Raw genomic sequence first — 19,483 nt, forward strand, 5'->3', positions numbered from 1 at the left:
CCTGCAGCACGCAGGTGTACATTTACCTAGAATTCTTTCTATGTTTTTTACTTTGTGTTTGGGTCACTCGTATTTACCTGATAGCCTAATGCGAACTATAGTTGTTCCAGTCATCAAAAATAAAACTGGTGATTCATCAGATGTAAACAACTATAGGCCGATCTCTCTGGCCACGGTGATCGCTAAAGTACTGGACAGTCTGCTTGGCCGGCATCTGGATAAGCACATCTCGCTAAGTGATGCTCAATTCGGCTTCAGGTCTAACCTCTCCACTGAGAGTGCTATTCTGTGCCTCAAGCAGACTGTGCGGTACTACACAACAAGAAAGACGCCAGTATACGCATGTTACCTTGATCTATCAAAAGCGTTCGATCTTGTGTCGTATGATATTCTGTGGGAGAAATTATGTAACGAAACGGACTTGCCTAAGGAAATTATACCACTTTTCATACATTGGTATGATTATCAAAAGAATTGTGTGAGATGGAAAGGTTCTCTCTCGGAGGAGTACAGGTTGCAGTGCGGAGTAAGGCAGGGGGGGTTGACGTCTCCTACGCTCTTCAACCTGTATATAAACCGATTAGTCGAGGAGCTTAGCAGCACCGGTATCGGTTGTCATATAGACGGGGTCTGTGTTAACAACATAAGTTACGCGGACGATATGGTGTTGCTGAGCCCGTCGATAGGAGCCCTGAAAAAGCTTATAAGAGTATGTGAGTCCTACGCGGTGGCACAAGGACTCAAATACAATGCGAAGAAAAGTGAGTTTATGATATTCAGACCGGACAGTAAGCGTTATACTACTGTGCCGGAAATTAATCTATGTGGTACTCCTCTAAACAAAGTCTCGCAGTTTAAGTATTTGGGTCACTGGATCACTGAGGATCTGAAGGACAACCTTGATGTAGAGAGGGAGCGCAGGGCGCTGTCTGTCCGTTGTAATATGTTGGCCCGCAGGTTTGCATGGTGTACGCAACAAGTAAAGGTAACGCTATTCAAAGCTTATTGTCAATCCTTTTACACCTGCAGTCTGTGGGTGGCTTATACGCAGCGGGCATACGGCGATCTGCGCGTTCAATACAACAACGCGTTCCGGGCGTTGATGGGGCTGCCGCGCTACTGTAGCGCCTCCGCAATGTTCGCGGAGGCTCGTACGGATGGGTTTGCCGCTGTCATGCGTAAGCGCTGCGCCTCCATGTTGCGCCGCACGCGCGACAGCCCCAACACCATACTGCGCGCGCTGGCGGACCGGTGGGACTCACGGTTGCTGGCCCGATGGATACGACTGCACGCAGTCAAACAAGTATAGTCTGCCGCCATCGGGGGTCCAACCGGCCTCGATTACTTATTTGTTACTAATACTAGATTTAAGTTTGTAATGTTACTAACAAATATGGATGTTTTTTTATAAGTCCGAAATAAACTTTTATTATTATTATTATTATTAGTAAAAAGTGATTCTCAGGAAATAAAGTCTTTTGGAACTAAAAATTATACTCTCTATCAAAATTATGACTTTGATAGTTTAATGAACAAAGTGAAAATTAGTTTGATGAGAAAAAAATGTGAATTTCAAGAACGTGATAGTGGTTGGACCTTCTTACATAATTCCCATTTAGAATTGAATATTAATAAATATCAACCATTAAGAGGGTCAGGTCACATTGATTTGCCTGCACCAATCAAAGCCAGAAAAGCGTGTGTAAACATAAAAAACGAAAACAGTTTTTGCTTTTTGTGGTCAGTTACAGCTGCTTTATACCCAGTTAAATCTCATCCTGATAGAGTATCGTCATATCCTAATTTCAATGTAGAGGATATATCGTTTCCAGTTACTTTTTCAGACATAGCTAAATTTGAAATTAACAACCCTCAAATATGTATTTTTGTTTACGGTTTAAAAGATAATAATACAGTTATCGGCCCTCTTTACAAATCTGAACCATTAAATAAAAAAGTAATTCATCTACTGTACCTACAAGAAGGTAATATGTCACATTACTGTTTAATCAAGGATTTACCGCGACTAGTTAGAAGTCAAATTTCTAAACATCATGGTAAATTGTATTTTTGCGAACATTGTTTGTTATTTTTCAACTCGACCGATCAGTTAAGTTCTCATAGTTGTGGAGGTGTAGCTACTAAATTACCCCCAAAAGGGTCATTTATAGAGTTCAAAAATTATAACAGAAAACAAAATGTTCCTTTTGTTGTTTATGCAGATTTTGAGTCAATGCTCGTACCCTACGAGACTTGTGAAAATGATCCTATCAAGTCAAGCACAGTGACTCATCAGCAGCACGTGCCCGTAGCTTTTGCTTATCATCTTGTTTGTACTGTAGATGAACGATATAATCACATTACATCGTACCGAGGACAAGATTGTGTTGACAAATTTGTTGATTCAATTTGCAACGATGCAAAAAGGATAAGCGCAGTATTAAGTAATAGTGTACCTATGGTTTTTACAGAAAGTGATGCGTTAAACTTTGAAAATGCCGAAACTTGTCACATATGCGAGCGTTTATTGGTTATGGATAAAGTTAGAGACCATTGTCACATAACTGGTAAATACCGCGGTGCGGCTCACAGTCAATGTAATTTGAACTTTCAAGTGCCCAAATTCTTACCTGTTTTCTTTCATAATCTTTCAGGTTATGACTGTCATCTTTTTATTAAGGAGCTTGCTAAAGTTCCTGGACCCATCAAGGTCATACCTAAAACCAAAGAAAATTATATTTCTTTCACGAAATTTGTGTCTATATCCGATACCGATAGCTTTCAGATACGATTTGTAGATTCCTTTAAGTTTTTGGGAACTAGCTTAGAAAAACTAACCCCGACTTTAAAAAACGATGAATTTAGATACTTAAAATCTTACTATCCCGATGAAAAACACTTTAATTTGCTTACTCGAAAGGGCGTATACCCTTACGATTATATGTGTAACTGGGAACAATATAAAGAAAAGTGTTTGCCTCCCAAAGACTGTTTTTACAATTCTCTTACCAATGAACCGATCTCAGATGAGGATTATGAGCACGCTCAATCAGTGTGGTTAAAATTTTCATTAACCAATATGGGTGAATATACTGATTTGTACTTGATAACAGATGTACTTTTGTTGACAGATATCTATGAAAATTTTCGACTTACATGTAAACAATATTACCAACTCGATCCTGCATTCTATCTTACGGCTCCGAGTCTATCATTTGATGCAATGCTCCTTAAAACAGGCGTTCGTTTAGAACTTGTAACTGATTTAGAAATTTACCGTATGATACAGCAAGGTATACGCGGTGGCGTTTGCATGTGTTCTAAACGACATGTTAAAGCAAATCATAAATATCTGGAAACATTTGATCCATCTCACCCAAGTTCATATATTGTTTACTTTGACTGTAACAATTTATATGGATACAGTATGTGCCAAACATTACCACATTCAAACTTCAGATTTGTGAACGATTCTGAATTAAAAACTTTAGAGTCGAATATTTTAAATATTATGGATGACTCTGAAAATGGTTTTATTCTTGAGGTGGACTTATCGTACCCTTCACATTTACATGATGAACATAATGATTTTCCATTTTGTCCTGAAAAAATTATTTCACCCAGAGGAAAATCGAAAAAATTAATACCTAATTTGTATGATAAATACAATTATGTTATTCATTACGTACATCTAAAAAAATGCTTAGAACATGGCTTGGTGTTGAAAAAGATTCATAGAGCTATAACATTTAATCAAAGTAACTTTTTAAAAAAATACATAGATCTCAACACCCAACTTCGCCAGAAAGCACAGTCTACTTTTGAACAAGATTTTTTTAAATTATTAAACAACAGCATATTTGGAAAAACTTTGGAGAACACAGAACAACGAGTAGATGTACGATTGGTTAATAAGTGGTCAGACAAAAATAATCTAACTAAAAAATGTACTGGCGCAGAGACCTTAATAGCAAGTCCCAATTTCCATAGTGCTTCAATATTCTCTGAGAATTTGGTAGCTATACAGATGAAACATTCACAGATTGTGCTTGACAAACCAATTTATATTGGTTTTGCTGTACTTGAACTCTCAAAAAGTCATATGTACGATTTCCATTACTCAAAAATAAAACCATTTTATGGAAACCGCATTAAGTTGTGCTATACCGATACTGATAGCTTCGTATATAATGTGCATACAGATGACATTTACCAAGATTTGAAGACTAACTTCTTAAAATATTTTGACACAAGCAATTACAACCCAAAAAATGAATTTGGTTTACCTATTGTTAATAAAAAGATTCCTGGTTTATTCAAGGACGAAATGGGTGGACAAATAATTAGAGAGTTTGTAGGATTAAGGTCAAAGCTTTACTGTATTAAAACCTTAAACAAAACAATAAAAAAGGCGAAGGGTACCAAAAAAAATGTAATTAATGGTTTGAGCGTATCAGACTATAAACATGTGTTATACAATGGTGATGTTGTTTACAAAAAAAATGTTCTATTTAAATCAATTAAACATGAAATTTTCACTCAAAAAGTAAATAAAATAGCTCTTTCTAGCAACGATGATAAGCGATTGTTAGAATCTGACAAAGTGACTACCCTTGCTTGGGGTCATAAATCAATTTTTGGCTGTACTGCTTAAGGTGATTCTTTCAAGGTCAATTGTTCTTCGCAGTGGGAGGAATTGTAGTCGTTTATGTAGCAGATTCATAATCTATTCGAAGATTGCAAGCTCGTTTTTAAGAGAGAAAAGTAAAAATACCTATGTAACAATTACCCCTGAAAGAATCATCCTTAAAACTCTTTGTTTGTAAATACTTAGGTTAGTGTACTTTATGTTGTAAGTAGGTACCTATAAACATAAAAATATAATACAAGATGATGACGATTGTTATATAAAAAGTTAGCAGCAGTGGAGAAAATAAATAAGAATATGATATACATAATAGTTTCATTTATTCATACCTACCAAACCACCAGACAGGTAACTTAGGCCTTCGTCACACTTGATGGAAATTAAGTCGTGGATCTTCCGCAACGGAACGCCGATACAAATATTTGTACTTGTAAAAATTACAAATAGCAGGCACACACAGGCAGGTTAATTACCGCAACGGAAGTTCGGCGTCGGAATTTCCGCCAAGTGTGGCGAAGGTCTTACTGTTTCAACGAGTACCGACATGTTGGATACCTAAGTGTACTATATTGTCTTGCACAATCATTGAAATTAATTACCCTAGATTCAAAATTTATAGGATAAAAAGTAGCCTATGCGTTAATGCGGTAGCTATGTGATATATCTAGCTACCAAATTTCATCCGTTCAGCTCTTTAGGGGTTTCGCATTTATAACATTAGTGTGATGAAATAAGTACTTAGATAAATACTTCCTTTGATTATAATCGCTAGTCTCCATTTTTCATGTTTAAACTTGTTAACGTGAAATACAACGCGACAATGAAAACCTAAGCGATTTTGAGTGTGCACGTGCGGTAACATCAGAAGGCGCATATGTGCGGGGCAACGCGGTTGTTAAAACCCCACACGGAACGGAGTGAACGCAAGCGAACGAAGTGAAGTTTTGTGTTTTAACGATAAAGTGGTCTAGAAAGCCAGGACAAAAATCTAGACTCAAAAAAATGTGATATGAAATCGACTCGTGCTATACTGGTGAGTGTTGTAGTTGCTAACCGATTGATCGTAATATTAAGAACCACACTCGATGTTATTGGGTATTTCTAGACCATCGAAGTGAAGGGATTCTTGAGTGTGCACGTGCGGTAACATCAGAAGGCGCATATGTGCGGGGCAACGCGGTTGTTAAAACCCCACATGGAACGGAGTGAGCGCAAGCGAACGAAGTGAAGTTTTGTGTTTTAACGATAAAGTGGTCTAGAAAGCCAGGACAAAAATCTAGACTCAAAAAAATGTGATATGAAATCGACTCGTGCTATACTGGTGAGTGTTGTAGTTGCTAACCGATTGATCGTAATATTAAGAACCACACTCGATGTTATTGGGTATTTCTAGACCATCGAAGTGAAGGGATTCTTGAGTGTGCACGTGCGGTAACATCAGAAGGCGCATATGTGCGGGGCAACGCGGTTGTTAAAACCCCACACGGAACGGAGTGAGCGCAAGCGAACGAAGTGAAGTTTTGTGTTTTAACGATAAAGTGGTCTAGAAAGCCAGGACAAAAATCTAGACTCAAAAATTGTGATATGAAATCGACTCGTGCTATACTGGTGAGTGTTGTAGTTGCTAACCGAATGATCGTAATATTAAGAACCACACTCGATGTTATTGGGTATTTCTAGACCATCGAAGTGAAGGGATTCGCGAAAATGTTCTTGGGCATTCTAGACCATCTTCGTTCAGTCGGATCGCTCGAGCGCCAACGCGCTGTCGCGCGCGCTCTCGCGGATCCCTTCACTTCGATGGTCTAGAATGCCTAATAACATTTTCGCGAATCCCTTCACTTCGATGGTCTAGAATGCCCAATAACATACTACTCAGGGCCCTTACACGAGGCATCGATGCGTCACAAATAGACGTCATCGCGCTCCGGAACCAAGACGCTTCCTGTTTAGGGTCTCTGGAAACCCCTTCCTCTGGCCACAAGACGAATTGGCGGCCGCAACGAGGAGGTCCGGATCAAGTTGTTTGAGGGACCAGCGGCGCGGAAGGCCTTCATCTCTCTGAGAGCGGTCCGGTGGGCGAATTGAGACCTCGATGACGATGTGTCTGTGGTCGGAAAGAGTAACCAACTCCTCCGCCACTCGCCAACCGGACACGAGGCGCGCTGCAGTGGGAGTCGCCCACGACAAGTCGACGACCGACTCCCCCTGCCACCGCACACAGGTGCTTTCGGACCCCTGGTTTAATAAACGCAGGTCTAGTCCGTCCGCCCACTCTTGTAGAGTCTCGCCCCTTGGAGCGTCTCGGGTGCATCCCCACTCTCTGGCATGAGCATTAAAGTCGCCCAGAACGAGTGTCGGACGAGGGTGGCATCTGCGGATGCAGTTTGCCACCGAGTCCAGGTACGACTCGAATGCGTCGAGGCCGCAGTTGGGGGAGATGTAACATCCAACTACTGCCAGATGCCCCAATTTTACTGCGACAAATCCCTGTCCACTGCAAAGCAGGGAACAGGGAGGATCGCTACGTCCTCCTCCCCAGTGAATAGTCACAGAACCGCCATCGCCTGGGAACCATCGAGGATGGTCCGGAACGCGGAAGGGTTCTGCGACAACTGTGAGTGCAATCGACCACTCCGCGAGCGTCTGTAGCAGCAGGTCTTGAGCTGCGCGGCAGTGGTTCAGATTGCACTGAAGAATTCTCAAGGGAGGGAATCTTGAGCCTCCATAGCCTCCGGCGGGCCTTCGCCCTGGCGCGAACTAGGCGCTGCGTCCTGGTTGGGTTGAGGAAACTGCTGCTTTCCTCTGCCTTTTTTCCTCTTTGGAGGAGAGCACTGCTTGCTACCCAGTCTGTGGTTCGATGGCCGCCCGAGATCTGCACAGACCGGACATCTGGGTTCGCGTGCTTGGCAACTGCCCGTTTTGTGACTGGTTTGGCCACATCGGTAACAGCAGTTGCTGCGGTCCTCGGCGTTGGGACATTGAGGTCTTACATGTCCCATCTCCAGGCATTTGTAACATTGCAACGGTCTGGCCGTTAACACCTGGACACGCGCCGAAGCCCACCCCACCTTCAATCTCGCCGTGTTCGCAAGCTTGCGGATAGCGGCGAGTGGGCACCTGACCCATGCAGTTCCCATTTTCCGTGAAGAAAGGTGGATCTCTCCGACCTTGACATCGTCCTGCGAACAACCCCCCTGGTCCGCTATTGCAGAAGCGATGTCAGCCTGAGTTACAGACTCATCAAAGTCTGCCACTCTGATCTCGCCAGTCTTCACCGGGCGCAGTATGTGCACGTCCATATCCGCAAGGGTGCTGCGCAGGCGCGCAGCGAGTTCATCCGCCTTTTTTGCGCTGTCGGGGCCAGGAACCTGTAAGATCAGCCCACCGGTCGCAGCCCTCCTCTGCCTAAGCTCAGTGATCCCACACTCTGCGAGGTTCACGCGCTGTTTTGCCGCACCCATTACCGCAGCGTAGGTAGTAGCTGCCCCCTCGGGGACAGTCACAGTTACGACAGCAGTCGTGGGGGGCCGAGCTGGTGTGGCCTTCGCACCTCCCGCCTGTTGTGCTGGCTTTTGCGTCTTGGCCGGTTTGGGCTTAGAAGCAGTTGCCGTCTCAGATGGTCGAGAGGCAGGCTTTTTGCGCACGACCTGGGACCAAGAACGGGTTTGAAGACCCGAGGGACCCGCTACTGCCATCGTTACTGCCGGAGCACCCTTCGGCGTTGGCGGCGGCTGTAGGTTGGTGCCTTTCTCTCCCTTCTTTTTCGACTTCTTCTTCTTTTTCTTCTTCTTGGGCGCCGCTGGTGTGGGCGCCACTGCTCAAGCGACTGGAGCCGTCCTCGGAATCGGTCTGCGGACCCTGTCCGGGTACAGTTCGGCTCTGAAATCGGCCAGCTTCTTCTCAATCAGGGCTCCAACTCTATCCATCAGGATTTCATTAGAGCCCTTACTCGGCTTTGGCGGCTGGGCTGGTGAAGGCGCTGCAGGAGCGTCACTGGTCACCGGCCTCTTGGCCGGGGGCGGCCTGATGGCTCGGCCTGGGAGCAATTCCGCCTTGAAGGCAGCCAGCTTGTTTTCGACAAGGGCTCCGATGCGATCCATCAGGATTTCATCGGCGCCCTTGGCGGGCTGTCTTCTTACCTCTGGTCTTGGAGGCGCGCGCTCCCGCTGGCGGAGAGACTCCATCTCAGCCTGCAGGGTCTTGAGCCTTTCTTCCATACCCGAGAGTTTGGAGCGCAGGCTTGCGTTCTCCCTCTCCAGCCATCCCTCGCTACCAAATGACGACATTCTTTGCGCCATTTCGCCAGCCGCAGCCTTTGCCGTGATCGCCGCCAACCTCAGACAACGCACAAAGTTGCCCTTGAGGTTTTTGCAGTGATCCGCGACTTTGGTGACCGTCTCCATGGAATCGAGGATTCGAGCACCTAGATCGGCCACCGGCTGCTCCTTCATCTCCATCGCCAGGTCCTCCGCACTGGGCAGAGTGTCCTTAGATCGTGTGGACGACACCGACACTGAGGAAAGGTAGGGGTCGTTGCCGTCTATCACAATCTCAGGTCTCGGTCTGGGTCGAGACTTACGTTTCGACTTTGGCGATCCTCCATTCGTTGCTGTCCCCGGCAGTCTTGCACGCTTTGTAGCGCGAGTAACTCCGGAGCCAACTGAAACCGCCGACCTCATAGAAACGATGGAGCCCTCCGTGTCCTCTCCATCGCTCGTCGCCTCCTTCCCACTCGGGCCGGGGAGCACCATTAGCGCGTCCCGCCCGGCAGGCAGTCTCGAGAGACTTACCCTCGGTTCCCGCTCTAACCTTCCCGGAACTCGTTCCGTCTTCCTTCCACTTCTCAACTCCCTCTTATCCGAACTTAATCCTAAATCTGATCCATTTTCAAAGCCAAGGTCGCGTTCACGGAGGCCAGCATCTTGCTGGCCTACGAAGCAGTCATTGCCCCCCGCCGTATAACGAATGGGGCTTGCCCTCCGAAGAGGGGCGGGATCGCTCGCTTCGAGTGCCCGCCGGCGGACTCGAATTTCTGATCTGCTTATTCATGTTTTTTTTTTGTCTTTTCTGACCGGGGTGACCTCCCCGGGGCGGCCTTGCTGCCAGAACCTCTGATCATACAGCCCATCGGCAGGCGCCAGACCTTAAGCTTGGGTGATTATTTTATAGAGGTTGTCTTCCTCGCGGCCCCCTCCGCTCAGTGCGGAGGCGGCCCCCGTTCCAGACAGCAATGCGTCTGGATTACGGGTCGGGCCGGCGGTGGCCGAAGCCATTGCCCGGCATTGCTGCCGGACCCGCGGCCCCTGCCAAAGCCGGGCCGAAGCCCCAGGTCGCATCTTCAGTACGAAGAGCAACCACCCTCCCCTGCTGATTTTGGTCCGCGCCGGCCGAAGCCGGTACCCCCCCATATCTGTGCGTTCCCCTATCCGCCACCTGGGGACGCGCCCGATGGGAGATCAGCAACTCCACACGGGAACCTAACCTTTTTTTTTTTACGTTGGGAAATGCGTTACGCATACCATTTTATGTGGGACTCCCCGGGAAACCCGGTATACCCACTAAAACCCAACGGTGTTCCTCCTTGCCGCCATGTGGCGAGGACACGGGAACGCGATTGCACACAACCGCATCCCCGCCGGCGGATGCCCTTTTGGGCCCAGCGCCTATGGGAGCGCATCAAGCGCCTCCCCCACCGCCGAGGGCTGCCCGGAACACTTGGGGAGCCCTACAGCACGGGACCTATGTTGTGGACGGCGGTCCCCCGACCACCGTCCACAGGTCCCCGTTAGGGCGGAGCTCTGTCCGTTCAAGGAACGGTGTCCATCTGCTCCGCCCCGGCCCTCTTGGCCTTGGCCTTGCGCTTTTGCCGCTTTGGCTTCTGCGCACCCTTCTGCGGGCCTTTGGCTCCCGGCTTGGCAGCAGAAATGCATCCGCTGCCACCGATGGAGTGAGTCGCCGGTTTGCCTGCCGTCGCACAGACGGGGCAATGGGGCTCAGCCGCGCAGTCCCGCGCCTGATGGTCGGGTTGACCGCAGCGGAAGCAGAGCTTGCTGCGGTCAACCTCGCAGGAGCACTTCACCCCGAGGTGCCCGGGCTCCAGGCAACGGTAGCACCGTGCCGGTCTGGAGTCGAGAAGCCTTACTCTGGCCGACGTCCACCCGACCAGTAGTCGGCCAGAGTCGCACAGCCTCTTGGCGGCCGCGACCGGACAGCTGATCCAGAGGGACCCGTCACCTCTCGGTCCGACGACGATCCGCCCATGCTTCACGTCGTCAACCGCGCAGCCTCCTTCCTTGGCCACAGCGTCGGCCACCTCAATGGCGTCGGCTGAGTCGTCCAGCCCAGTGACGCGGATTTCCGCGCGCTTCACTGGGCGGACGACCTTGACCGCGTCCGGGCTGAGGACCTCCCTCAGCTTCTTGGCGAGAGAGTCCGCCTTCGCCGCCGAGCCATCCCCTCCGATCTCAAGCAGGCGCGCACCCGTCGCCGCCCTGCGGAACCGCATGTTACTGATTCCGAGGTCAGCGAGGGAGACGCGCCGCTTGGCGTCGGAGAGGATCGAGGCGTATGTTACGCCTCTCTCCTCGACTCCGGGCACCAAGGTCAGCGATACCGCTGCCGTTCTTGGTGTCCGGAGCTTTGCCCTCTTCTGGGCCGTGGGCCGAGGCTTTTGCGGCTCTTTGGCCGCTTTGGCCGCCTTGTTCTTGGCCTTTCGGCCAACAACAGCGGTCCATGGCTCCGCCACTGGTGCAGGGGCAGGCTGGCGCCGAGCCTCTGCTGCCTCCTGTGCAGCCAGACTTTTCTTCTTGCTCTTCCCCTTCTTTCCCGAAGAAGGGGGAGCAGAAGAGGCCTGGCTGTTTGTCGGAGCCTCTTTTTCGGCCTTTTTGACAGGCGGTCCTGTCAAGAGGTGGCCACCACCGCTTGTTGAAGCGACCGGGGCCCCTGCTGGCGCAGAGTGAGCAGGGTCTGCCCTGATGCTTCTGGAGTCTGCCGCGAGCGGAGGTCTCCTTCGTGGCTCTGGGAGGAGACGATCTTCGATCCCGGCCAACCGCGCGTTCAGCATGTTGCCGAACATCTCGGCGTTGGCACGGGCTGTCTCCTCCAGAAGCTGCTTGAGGCTAGGCTCCGAGCTCACAGGCTGGGATGGTCGCTGCCGCAACTCTTGTAAGTCGCGGCGCAGATCGGCGACCTCCTTCGTGAGCTTGGAGTTAGCGGCCTCCAGCCGCATGACCTCCTCCGTCATCGTCCGCGCCCTGATCTAGGACATCGCCTCTTGGATGCCCTTTACGGCATCCTTCAGGGCCCGGACGTACGTTCCTTTCAGTTGTGAAGACTTCGTGGCGACCATCGTAATGGTTTCCAGCGAAGTCTTCACAACGTTGGCTAGAGCTGCGCTGGTTTGCTCTGCCTCCTCTTCTTGGGCTGGCAGGAGGGGGCTGGGCTGTAAAGAGGCCCTAGCCTCCCTCATGTTCCGGGCCACTCCCGCAACCTCCGCTTCAGCTTCAAGCCGGAGGCTCTCGGCCAGCTCCTGGTTGTATGCCGCCCTGGCTGCGGCCAGGCCGACATACTTCCCGGTGGAGGTGGGCGGGCGACCTCTCCCCCTTTTGGATCGGTGGCCTGCCCCCTCGAAAGGCGACGCAGGCGAGTCAGACTCCTCCGCTTCAGGGTCTGAGCGGTTCCTTTTCAGGAAACGTCTTCTCGGGCCCGCATTCTCCGACGACACTGTCACCATGCTGGCGCAAGAGGAGTCGTCCGAGTCCAGCATTGACTCATCCTCCCGGCCAGCAGGCGTCGTGGTGACAGGTGCGGCGCAGCGTGAAAGAACCACACTGAGTCGCCTATCCTTCTCAACTACGGACAGCAGATCCTTGCCGCTTAGGATCGGCTGTACGGAGTTGAGCTCCTCCTCCGCAGTCCCCTTACGGAGACGAGTGGCGCGAGCGCCTAGGCCAGGGCACTGTGCCGCTTCCGGGGTGGTGGATCCCGGTTGCGACACAAGTTGCCCCGCGGACTTGGTGTCCGCATCGAGGCCAGAAACTAACTGTGCCTGAGCACGCTTATCTAATTCTCCTTTCTCTCCCTTTCCTCGCTCTCTATCTCCTCCCTTCAGCTCCGAATTGTCGGCTTTAACATTATTATTGACATTCATTTTGAGTCCCTCGAGTATGGGGGAAAGGGTGGTCCATCCGGGCAGTGCCCCCTGTACCCGGATAACCCTAATACCGCTGGGGTGCGGGAGGTGCCCCAGGGTTGGTCGCTAGCTGGCGGAGAATACCCCCTCCGCCACCTTCCGGCGCCCCGACGCCGCGCGAAGGCCCGAAGGCACCTCAACGCCGGGACTTTGGGGGTTTTTTATTGAGGTTGTCTCCGGCCGACCAAGGCAAGCCCCTTGGTCTTGGTAGGCCGCGAGACATGTCCACGACACTTAACCAAGATAACAAGTTTGGCGACGGTGGCCGAAGCCTGTCCGACGGGCATGTGTTCATGGCCGCCGAACCCGTCACCGACGGCGCCACGCGCCTCCTCCTCCGGGTGGATTTTTTAAAGAGGTTGTCTCCTCGCGGCCCCCCCACTTGTGTGGGAGCGGCCCCCACGCCTCGGAATACCGAGGGTTGCGGGTGGCCCGACGGCCGCCGTGCAATACGAACGACCGCCGCGCGCAGGCGAAACGCCTCCTCCCGGCGGTTTTTTACAGAGGTTGTCTCCTCGCGGCCCCCTCCACTCAATGTGGAAGCGGCCCCCGTTCCTTTGGCGCCCCACCACAAAGCGCTAAGGGTTACGGGTTGCGCAGCGGTGGACTTTGCCACCGCCGCGCTGGATTCTTCTTAGCTTCACTGCATCATTGGGCTAAAGCGGCACCCGCCGATGTAGCTACTGAGCCCCCCCGCCACGACAAGGCGAGAATCCATTGGGGGGTCAGCACGGGAACCTAACCTTTTTTTTTTTTTTTTTAACGTTGGGAACTGCGTTACGCATACCACGCCGCCCGGGGGGACGACGTGGTTATACCCACTAGAACCCAACGGTGTTCCTCCTCGCCGCCATGTGGCGGGCATAAAGCGCCTCCCCCACCGCCGAGGGCTGCCCGGAACACTTGGGCAGCCCTACAGCACGGGACCTATGTTGTGGACGGCAGTCCCCCGACCACCGTCCACAGGTCCCCGTTAGGGCGGAGCTCTGTCCATTAAAGGAACGGTGTCCATCTGCTCCGCCCCGGTGTTCTTGGCCTTGGCCTTCTTGGCCTTGCGCTTCCCCTTGGTCTTCGGGGCGCTTTTCCTCTCTGGGGCCTGGTGTCTTGGCTTTGCCGCAGAAACGCAGCCGCTCCCACCGATCGAATGTGACGCCGGCTTGCCCGCAGCCTCACACACTGGGCAGTGAGGCTTGGCGTCACAATCCCGTGCCCTGTGGTTCGATTGTCCGCAGCGGAAGCACAGTTGGCTGCGGTTGAACTCACAGGTGCACTTGACCCCCATGTGGCCCGGCTCCAGGCAGCGGAAGCACCTCATCGGACGGGAACCTAACCTAACCTTTTTTTTTTTTTTTTTACGTTGGAAAATGCGTTACGCATACCACGTCGCCCCCCCGGGCGTTATGTGGGACTCCCCGGGTGTCGCCACCCGGTATACCCACTAAAAACCAACGGTGTTTCGTCCCGTCCACGGTGTTACCGGGACCCGGGAATCGCCGAAGCATGCTTCCGCGACCCGGTAGTGGATGGCCTGATAGGCCCCATCACAATAGGGAATGAGTGGCGTGCGGGGAACAGTGGCAGTAGCCTCCCTTTCCCGCTCCGCATCCTCTTTGGATCGAAGGACGGTTTCACAAAATGTGAGAACCGCCTTCCACGACCTCTCGCTCTCAACCATGGCCTGGACCACAGCGGGCAGCGAAAGGTCGCGCCCCACAACGGCACCAAGTTCTTGGCGCTCTCTCGCCCAGGCTGGACACGCCTCAAGCGTGTGCTGGGCCGTGTCTTCCGGGCAGCCGTCGCAGTGATGACACTCGGCGGTCGGCTCTCTTCCGGCTACAGCATGCAGATACCTCCCAAAACAGCCATGTCCCGAGAGGATCTGAGTGAGCCGGAAGGTCATCACCCCGTGTCGCCGGTCCAACCACTGTCGGAGGACTGGACGAACTGCCTCGATTGTTTTCAAGCCTGCACTAGGCTGTGCCAGCCTCTGCTCCCACTCCAGTAACAGCAGTCGGAGTATTTCCTCCCGCTGCGCTTGCACCTCGCGTGGTGCTGGCGTTTCACCCCGACCGTGCGCCTCCTCCCGCCAAAAGTACATTGACGAGAGGGCTCTCGCATCCAGGTCCCAGGGTAGAGATCCAGCCAGCACCCGCGCCGCCTCGCAGGAAATTGTCCGGTAGCCCCGTATCACCCTGATGGCCATCGCCCTCTGAGCTGCATTCAGAAGGGCGATATTCTGCCTTTTCAGGGTGTTGGCCCATACTGGGGCTCCATACAAGGCCATGGAACGGACTACGCCCAAATAAAGCCGCCTGCAAGACGCCTTCGGCCCACCCAGGTTAGGCAGGAGATACCCGAGGGCACCTGCTGCTCCGAGGAGCTTGGGCATCAAGCGCTGGAAGTGAGCGCGGAACTCCCACCGACTGTCCAGAACAAGTCCGAGGTATCTCATCGTTGTCTTTAAATCGATGCGAGTCCCGGCCACCACTATGTGCGCTCCGGCTGGTGGTGCATTCCGAGGCCCGTGGAAGCACAGAGCCTCGGATTTATTCAGGGCCACCTTCAGGCCAAGTCGTCGGATTCGCCCGACCACATGGGCCACACCCGCTGTGGCGAGTATGGCGGCCTGGCTGAAAGTCGAGCCACGTGCCGTGACCAAGGTGTCATCGGCGTAGCACGTGAGCTCGACTCCTCTAAGGTTAGCGCCCCGGAGCACCCAATCGTACCCGATGTTCCACAGGAGTGGTCCAAGGACCGACCCCTGTGGGACACCGCAGGACATCGGCTGTCGCCCCCACTGCTCTCGTCCTGGGAACACGACTGACCGGTCCGAGACGATTCGCCTTAGGTACACGGGCATCTGGTGGTAGCGCATTGCCTCCTCGATACAGACCCATGGCAGGGTGTTAAAGGCATTGGCAATGTCAAGTGACACCGCCAAAACCACCTCGCGTTGGGACACGGCCTCATCACTTATGGCCTTAACGCGGAGTATGGCGTCAATGGTGGAACGACCGTGGCGGAAGCCATATTGGCAATCCGCCAGGTCGGGGCCAACTCGCACGAGATGATTGATGAGGCGCCCGGCAATAATGCGCTCGAAGAGCTTTCCCACCTCGTCCAGCAGAACGATGGGACGGTATGCTGATGGAGAATCCGCTGGACGTCCCTCTTTCTTTAGGAGGACAAGTTTGCCCGTCTTCCACTCCTGAGGAAACCTGGCCTGCTCCAGACAGGCGGAGAACAGCCTCAACAACCTCGGTTCTAGGGCGTTTGCGGCTAGTACCCACGCACGACCCGGTATGCCGTCTGGCCCAGGTGCCGTGTTTCTAGCTTTGAGCCGCAGTATGGCAGCGCCTAGTTCACCGGCTGTGACTTCGGTCACCTCAGTCTCCTCGCTGTGTCCTTGCCACGGTGGCACCATAGACGGGGGCGTGAAGCTCTCCCGCGCAGGAAACAGCGTCTCTACAACGCTCTGCAGTAGGGTTGGCTCGAGACTCTGAGTTAAGGGCGGGGCCCATGGTCTGAGCTTGGCGCGTACCATTTTGTACGGCCGCCCCCATGGGTCGCAGTTCAGAGTCTCGAGCATCTCCTGCCGAGACGCCTCCTTGGCTTGACCGATTCCGGTCTGCAGGGTCTTCACACAGGCTCTGTAGATGTTATAGAGCCTGTCCTCTTCGTCGAAGGTACGGAGCTGGCGTCTCCTTTGCCGGGTATACTGTCGTCTTGCCACAACACACGATTCACGCAGTTGGGCGATCTCCGCAGACCACCAGTACACCTTCCGTTTGGGAGAAACAGGCTTGGCCCGAGGCATCGACGCGTCACAAATTTGCGACATAGCCTCGTTTAGCCTTGTAGCCTCTTCCTCTACCAACACAGGGCCTTCAGGGTTGGAAACCCAGGCCTGGACAATGGCCGCCTCTATTAGCAGATCCCTGTCGAGATGCTTCAGCACCCATCGAGGACTGTCCCTAGGTGGGAGACGGCTCGGGCCATTCGGGGCAGCTGGGGACATGGAGACGTCGAATCGGATATATCTGTGATCCGACAACGTCTCCACGCCCTCCAGCACTTCCCAGCCCTGGATACGGCGCGCCAGGGCAGCGTTTGCGAACGACCACAGCGCCTCGGTCTTGTGCGGCGCTACCTGGAGGCCAAGACCGTGTATTCTTCGGGTGACACACGCCACCCCCAACTCAGCAAGCCGAGCCGTCTCCTCGAAACTGTCCCCATTGGCCAATACAAGCGTATCGTCTGCATAGCAGACGACATGCACACCAACGGGGAGATCGACCCGTAGGACTGGGTCATAAGCGAGATTCCAGAGCAGGGGACCCAGGACGGACCCCTGCGGGACTCCGCAGTAGACCGGTCTCCGATGGACCTCTGCATCTCGACCCATATACGAAATGTGCCTGTCCCGTAGATAGGCACCAACTATCTCTCGGAGATAGAGAGGAACTTGGTGGTACACCAGAGCCTCCCTAATCGTCTGCCAGGGCAGGGAGTTGAAAGCGTTGACGATATCTAGACTTATCGCCAACGACACCCCGCCCTCGCTTACGGCTTCGTCCGACAGAGAGTGGACGCGAAGAATCGCATCCACTGTCGATCGACCCCGTCGAAAGCCGTATTGGAACTCCGATAGGTTGGGTTACCTTCCAGCACCAGATGTTCAATGATTCGGTCGGCCACTATTCGTTCGAATAGTTTGCCGACCTCATCAAGCAGGCATATGGGTCGATATGCAGAGGGGGAATCTACAGCCCTGCCTTCCTTCCTCAGGAGAACTAGACTAGAGTCTTTCCACCCGGAGGGGAAAAGGCTCTGACGGAGGCAGGAGGTGTAAAGTTGCCTCAGTCTGTCTCCTAAAACGGTTAGGGCCAGCACCCAGGCCCGGCCCGGTATTCAGTCGGGGCCTGGGGCGGTGTTTTTGGCTCTAAGACGCTTTGCGGCTCGGTCGAGCTCGTCCTGCGACACCTCGAACTGTGCGGCCCAAGGTATTGGTTCCGCGGGAGTCGGGGCGACAGGGGTGCTGTCCTGGGCCCTGGGGAACAGTGTATCGATCACTGTGCACAGCAGAACAGGGTCCATTGTCTCCGTCAACGGGGGAACCCAAGATCGGAGCTTGTCCAGTACAATTTTGTACGGGCGGCCCCACGGGTCCCTGCTCAAGTCCTCCAAGAGCTCTTGCCAAGCCCGTGCCTTCGCGTCAGAGACTGCGCATTGGAAAGCCTTTGTCGCTTCTCTGTATGCCGCGTAGGCATCGGCTAGCTCTTCCGGCGTGGCTCGACGTCTTCTTCGTGTTCGGGTGTACTGGCGTCGGGCTCGGAGGCATGCCACTCGCAAGCGCGCGCATTCCTCTGACCACCAGTACACCTTCTTTCGAATCAGGGCCTTCACTCGGGGCATCGATGCGTCGCATATGGACGTCATCGCGCTCCGAAACCAGGATGCTTCCTGCTCAGGGTCGGCGGGAATTCTTCCCTGCGGCCACAAGGCGACGTTGGCAGCCGCCACTAGGAGATCCTGGTCTAGTAGCTTCAGGGACCAACGGCGTATTGGACCTTCTTCACTCTGGGAGTGTTCCGGTTGGCGGATTGAGACATCGATGATGATATGTCTGTGGTCGGAGAGAGTGACCAACTCCTCCGCCACTCGCCAACCGGACACAAGGCGCGCTACAGCGGGAGTTGCCCATGACAAGTCGACGACCGACTCCCCCTGCCACCGCACACAGGTGCTTACGGACCCCTGGTTTAATAAACGCAGGTCTAGCCCGTCCGCCCACTCCTGCAAGGTCTCACCCCTTGGTGCGTCCCGATTACAACCCCACTGTCTGGCGTGGGCATTGAAGTCACCCAGCACAAGTATCGGGCGAGGGCGACATCTGCGGATGCAGTTTGCCACCGAGTCCAGATACGATTCAAAATTATCGAGACCACAATTGGGGGAGATGTAGCAACCGACTACTGCCAGATGCCCCCATTCGACTGCGACAAATCCCTGGCCACTGCAGAGCATGGAACAGGGAGCGTCGTTTCGTCCTCCACCCCAGTAAATCGCCACAGAACCACCATCGCCTGGGAACCTTGACCTCCTCCTGCGAACAGCCCCCCTGGTCCGCGATCGCAGAAGCGATGTCAGTCTGGGTTACTGATTCGTCAAAATCTGTTACCCTGATCTCTCCGGTTTTGATCGGGCGCATTATGCGCACTTCCAGGTCCGCTAGGGCGCTACGCATGCGCGCAGCAAGATCGTCCGCCTTCTTGGAACTATCGGGACCGGGAACCTCCAAGATTAACCCGCCAGACGCAGCCCTTCTCTGACGGAGGTCGGCAATTCCGCAATCAGCGAGGTTCACTCGCTGTTTTGCCGCACCCATTACTGCAGCGTAGGTAGTAACAGCCCCCTCAGGGACCGTCACGGTCACGACGGCAGTCTTAGGCGGCCGAACTGGTTTGGCCTTTGTACCTCCCGCCTGTTGGGCTGACTTTTTGATCGTCGCCGGTTTTGGCTTAGCCGCTGTTGCCATCGCAGATGGACCATCGGCAGGCGCCACACCTTAAGCTTGGGTAATTGTTTTATAGAGTTTGTCTTCCTCGCAGCCCCCTCCGCTCAGTGCGGAGGCGGCCCCC

At 52.9% G+C, this 19,483-nt stretch overlaps 2 protein-coding genes across 2 annotated transcripts; both read right to left on the reverse strand.

Annotated features, from left to right (window-relative positions):
- Positions 1 to 13,815: 13,815 nt before the first annotated feature.
- Positions 13,816 to 14,157, reverse strand: LOC126381426 (uncharacterized). The gene has a single exon (XM_050030898.1). It carries the CDS (start codon positions 14,155 to 14,157, stop codon positions 13,816 to 13,818), a length of 342 nt encoding a protein of 113 aa, XP_049886855.1.
- A 123-nt stretch (positions 14,158 to 14,280) lies between these two features.
- Positions 14,281 to 15,294, reverse strand: LOC126381427 (uncharacterized). The gene has a single exon (XM_050030899.1). It carries the CDS (start codon positions 15,292 to 15,294, stop codon positions 14,281 to 14,283), a length of 1,014 nt encoding a protein of 337 aa, XP_049886856.1.
- Between the last annotated feature and the right edge of the window lie 4,189 nt (positions 15,295 to 19,483).

This window comes from Pectinophora gossypiella, unplaced genomic scaffold (assembly GCF_024362695.1).
Source record: "Pectinophora gossypiella unplaced genomic scaffold, ilPecGoss1.1 Pgos_51, whole genome shotgun sequence".
Taxonomy (NCBI): domain Eukaryota; kingdom Metazoa; phylum Arthropoda; class Insecta; order Lepidoptera; family Gelechiidae; genus Pectinophora; species Pectinophora gossypiella.

Excerpts from the sequence above, each read along its gene's own strand:
- LOC126381427 (XM_050030899.1), bottom strand. The coding sequence starts at position 15,294 with ATGAGATACCTCGGACTTGTTCTGGACAGTCGGTGGGAGTTCCGCGCT.
- LOC126381426 (XM_050030898.1), bottom strand. The coding sequence starts at position 14,157 with ATGAGGTGCTTCCGCTGCCTGGAGCCGGGCCACATGGGGGTCAAGTGC.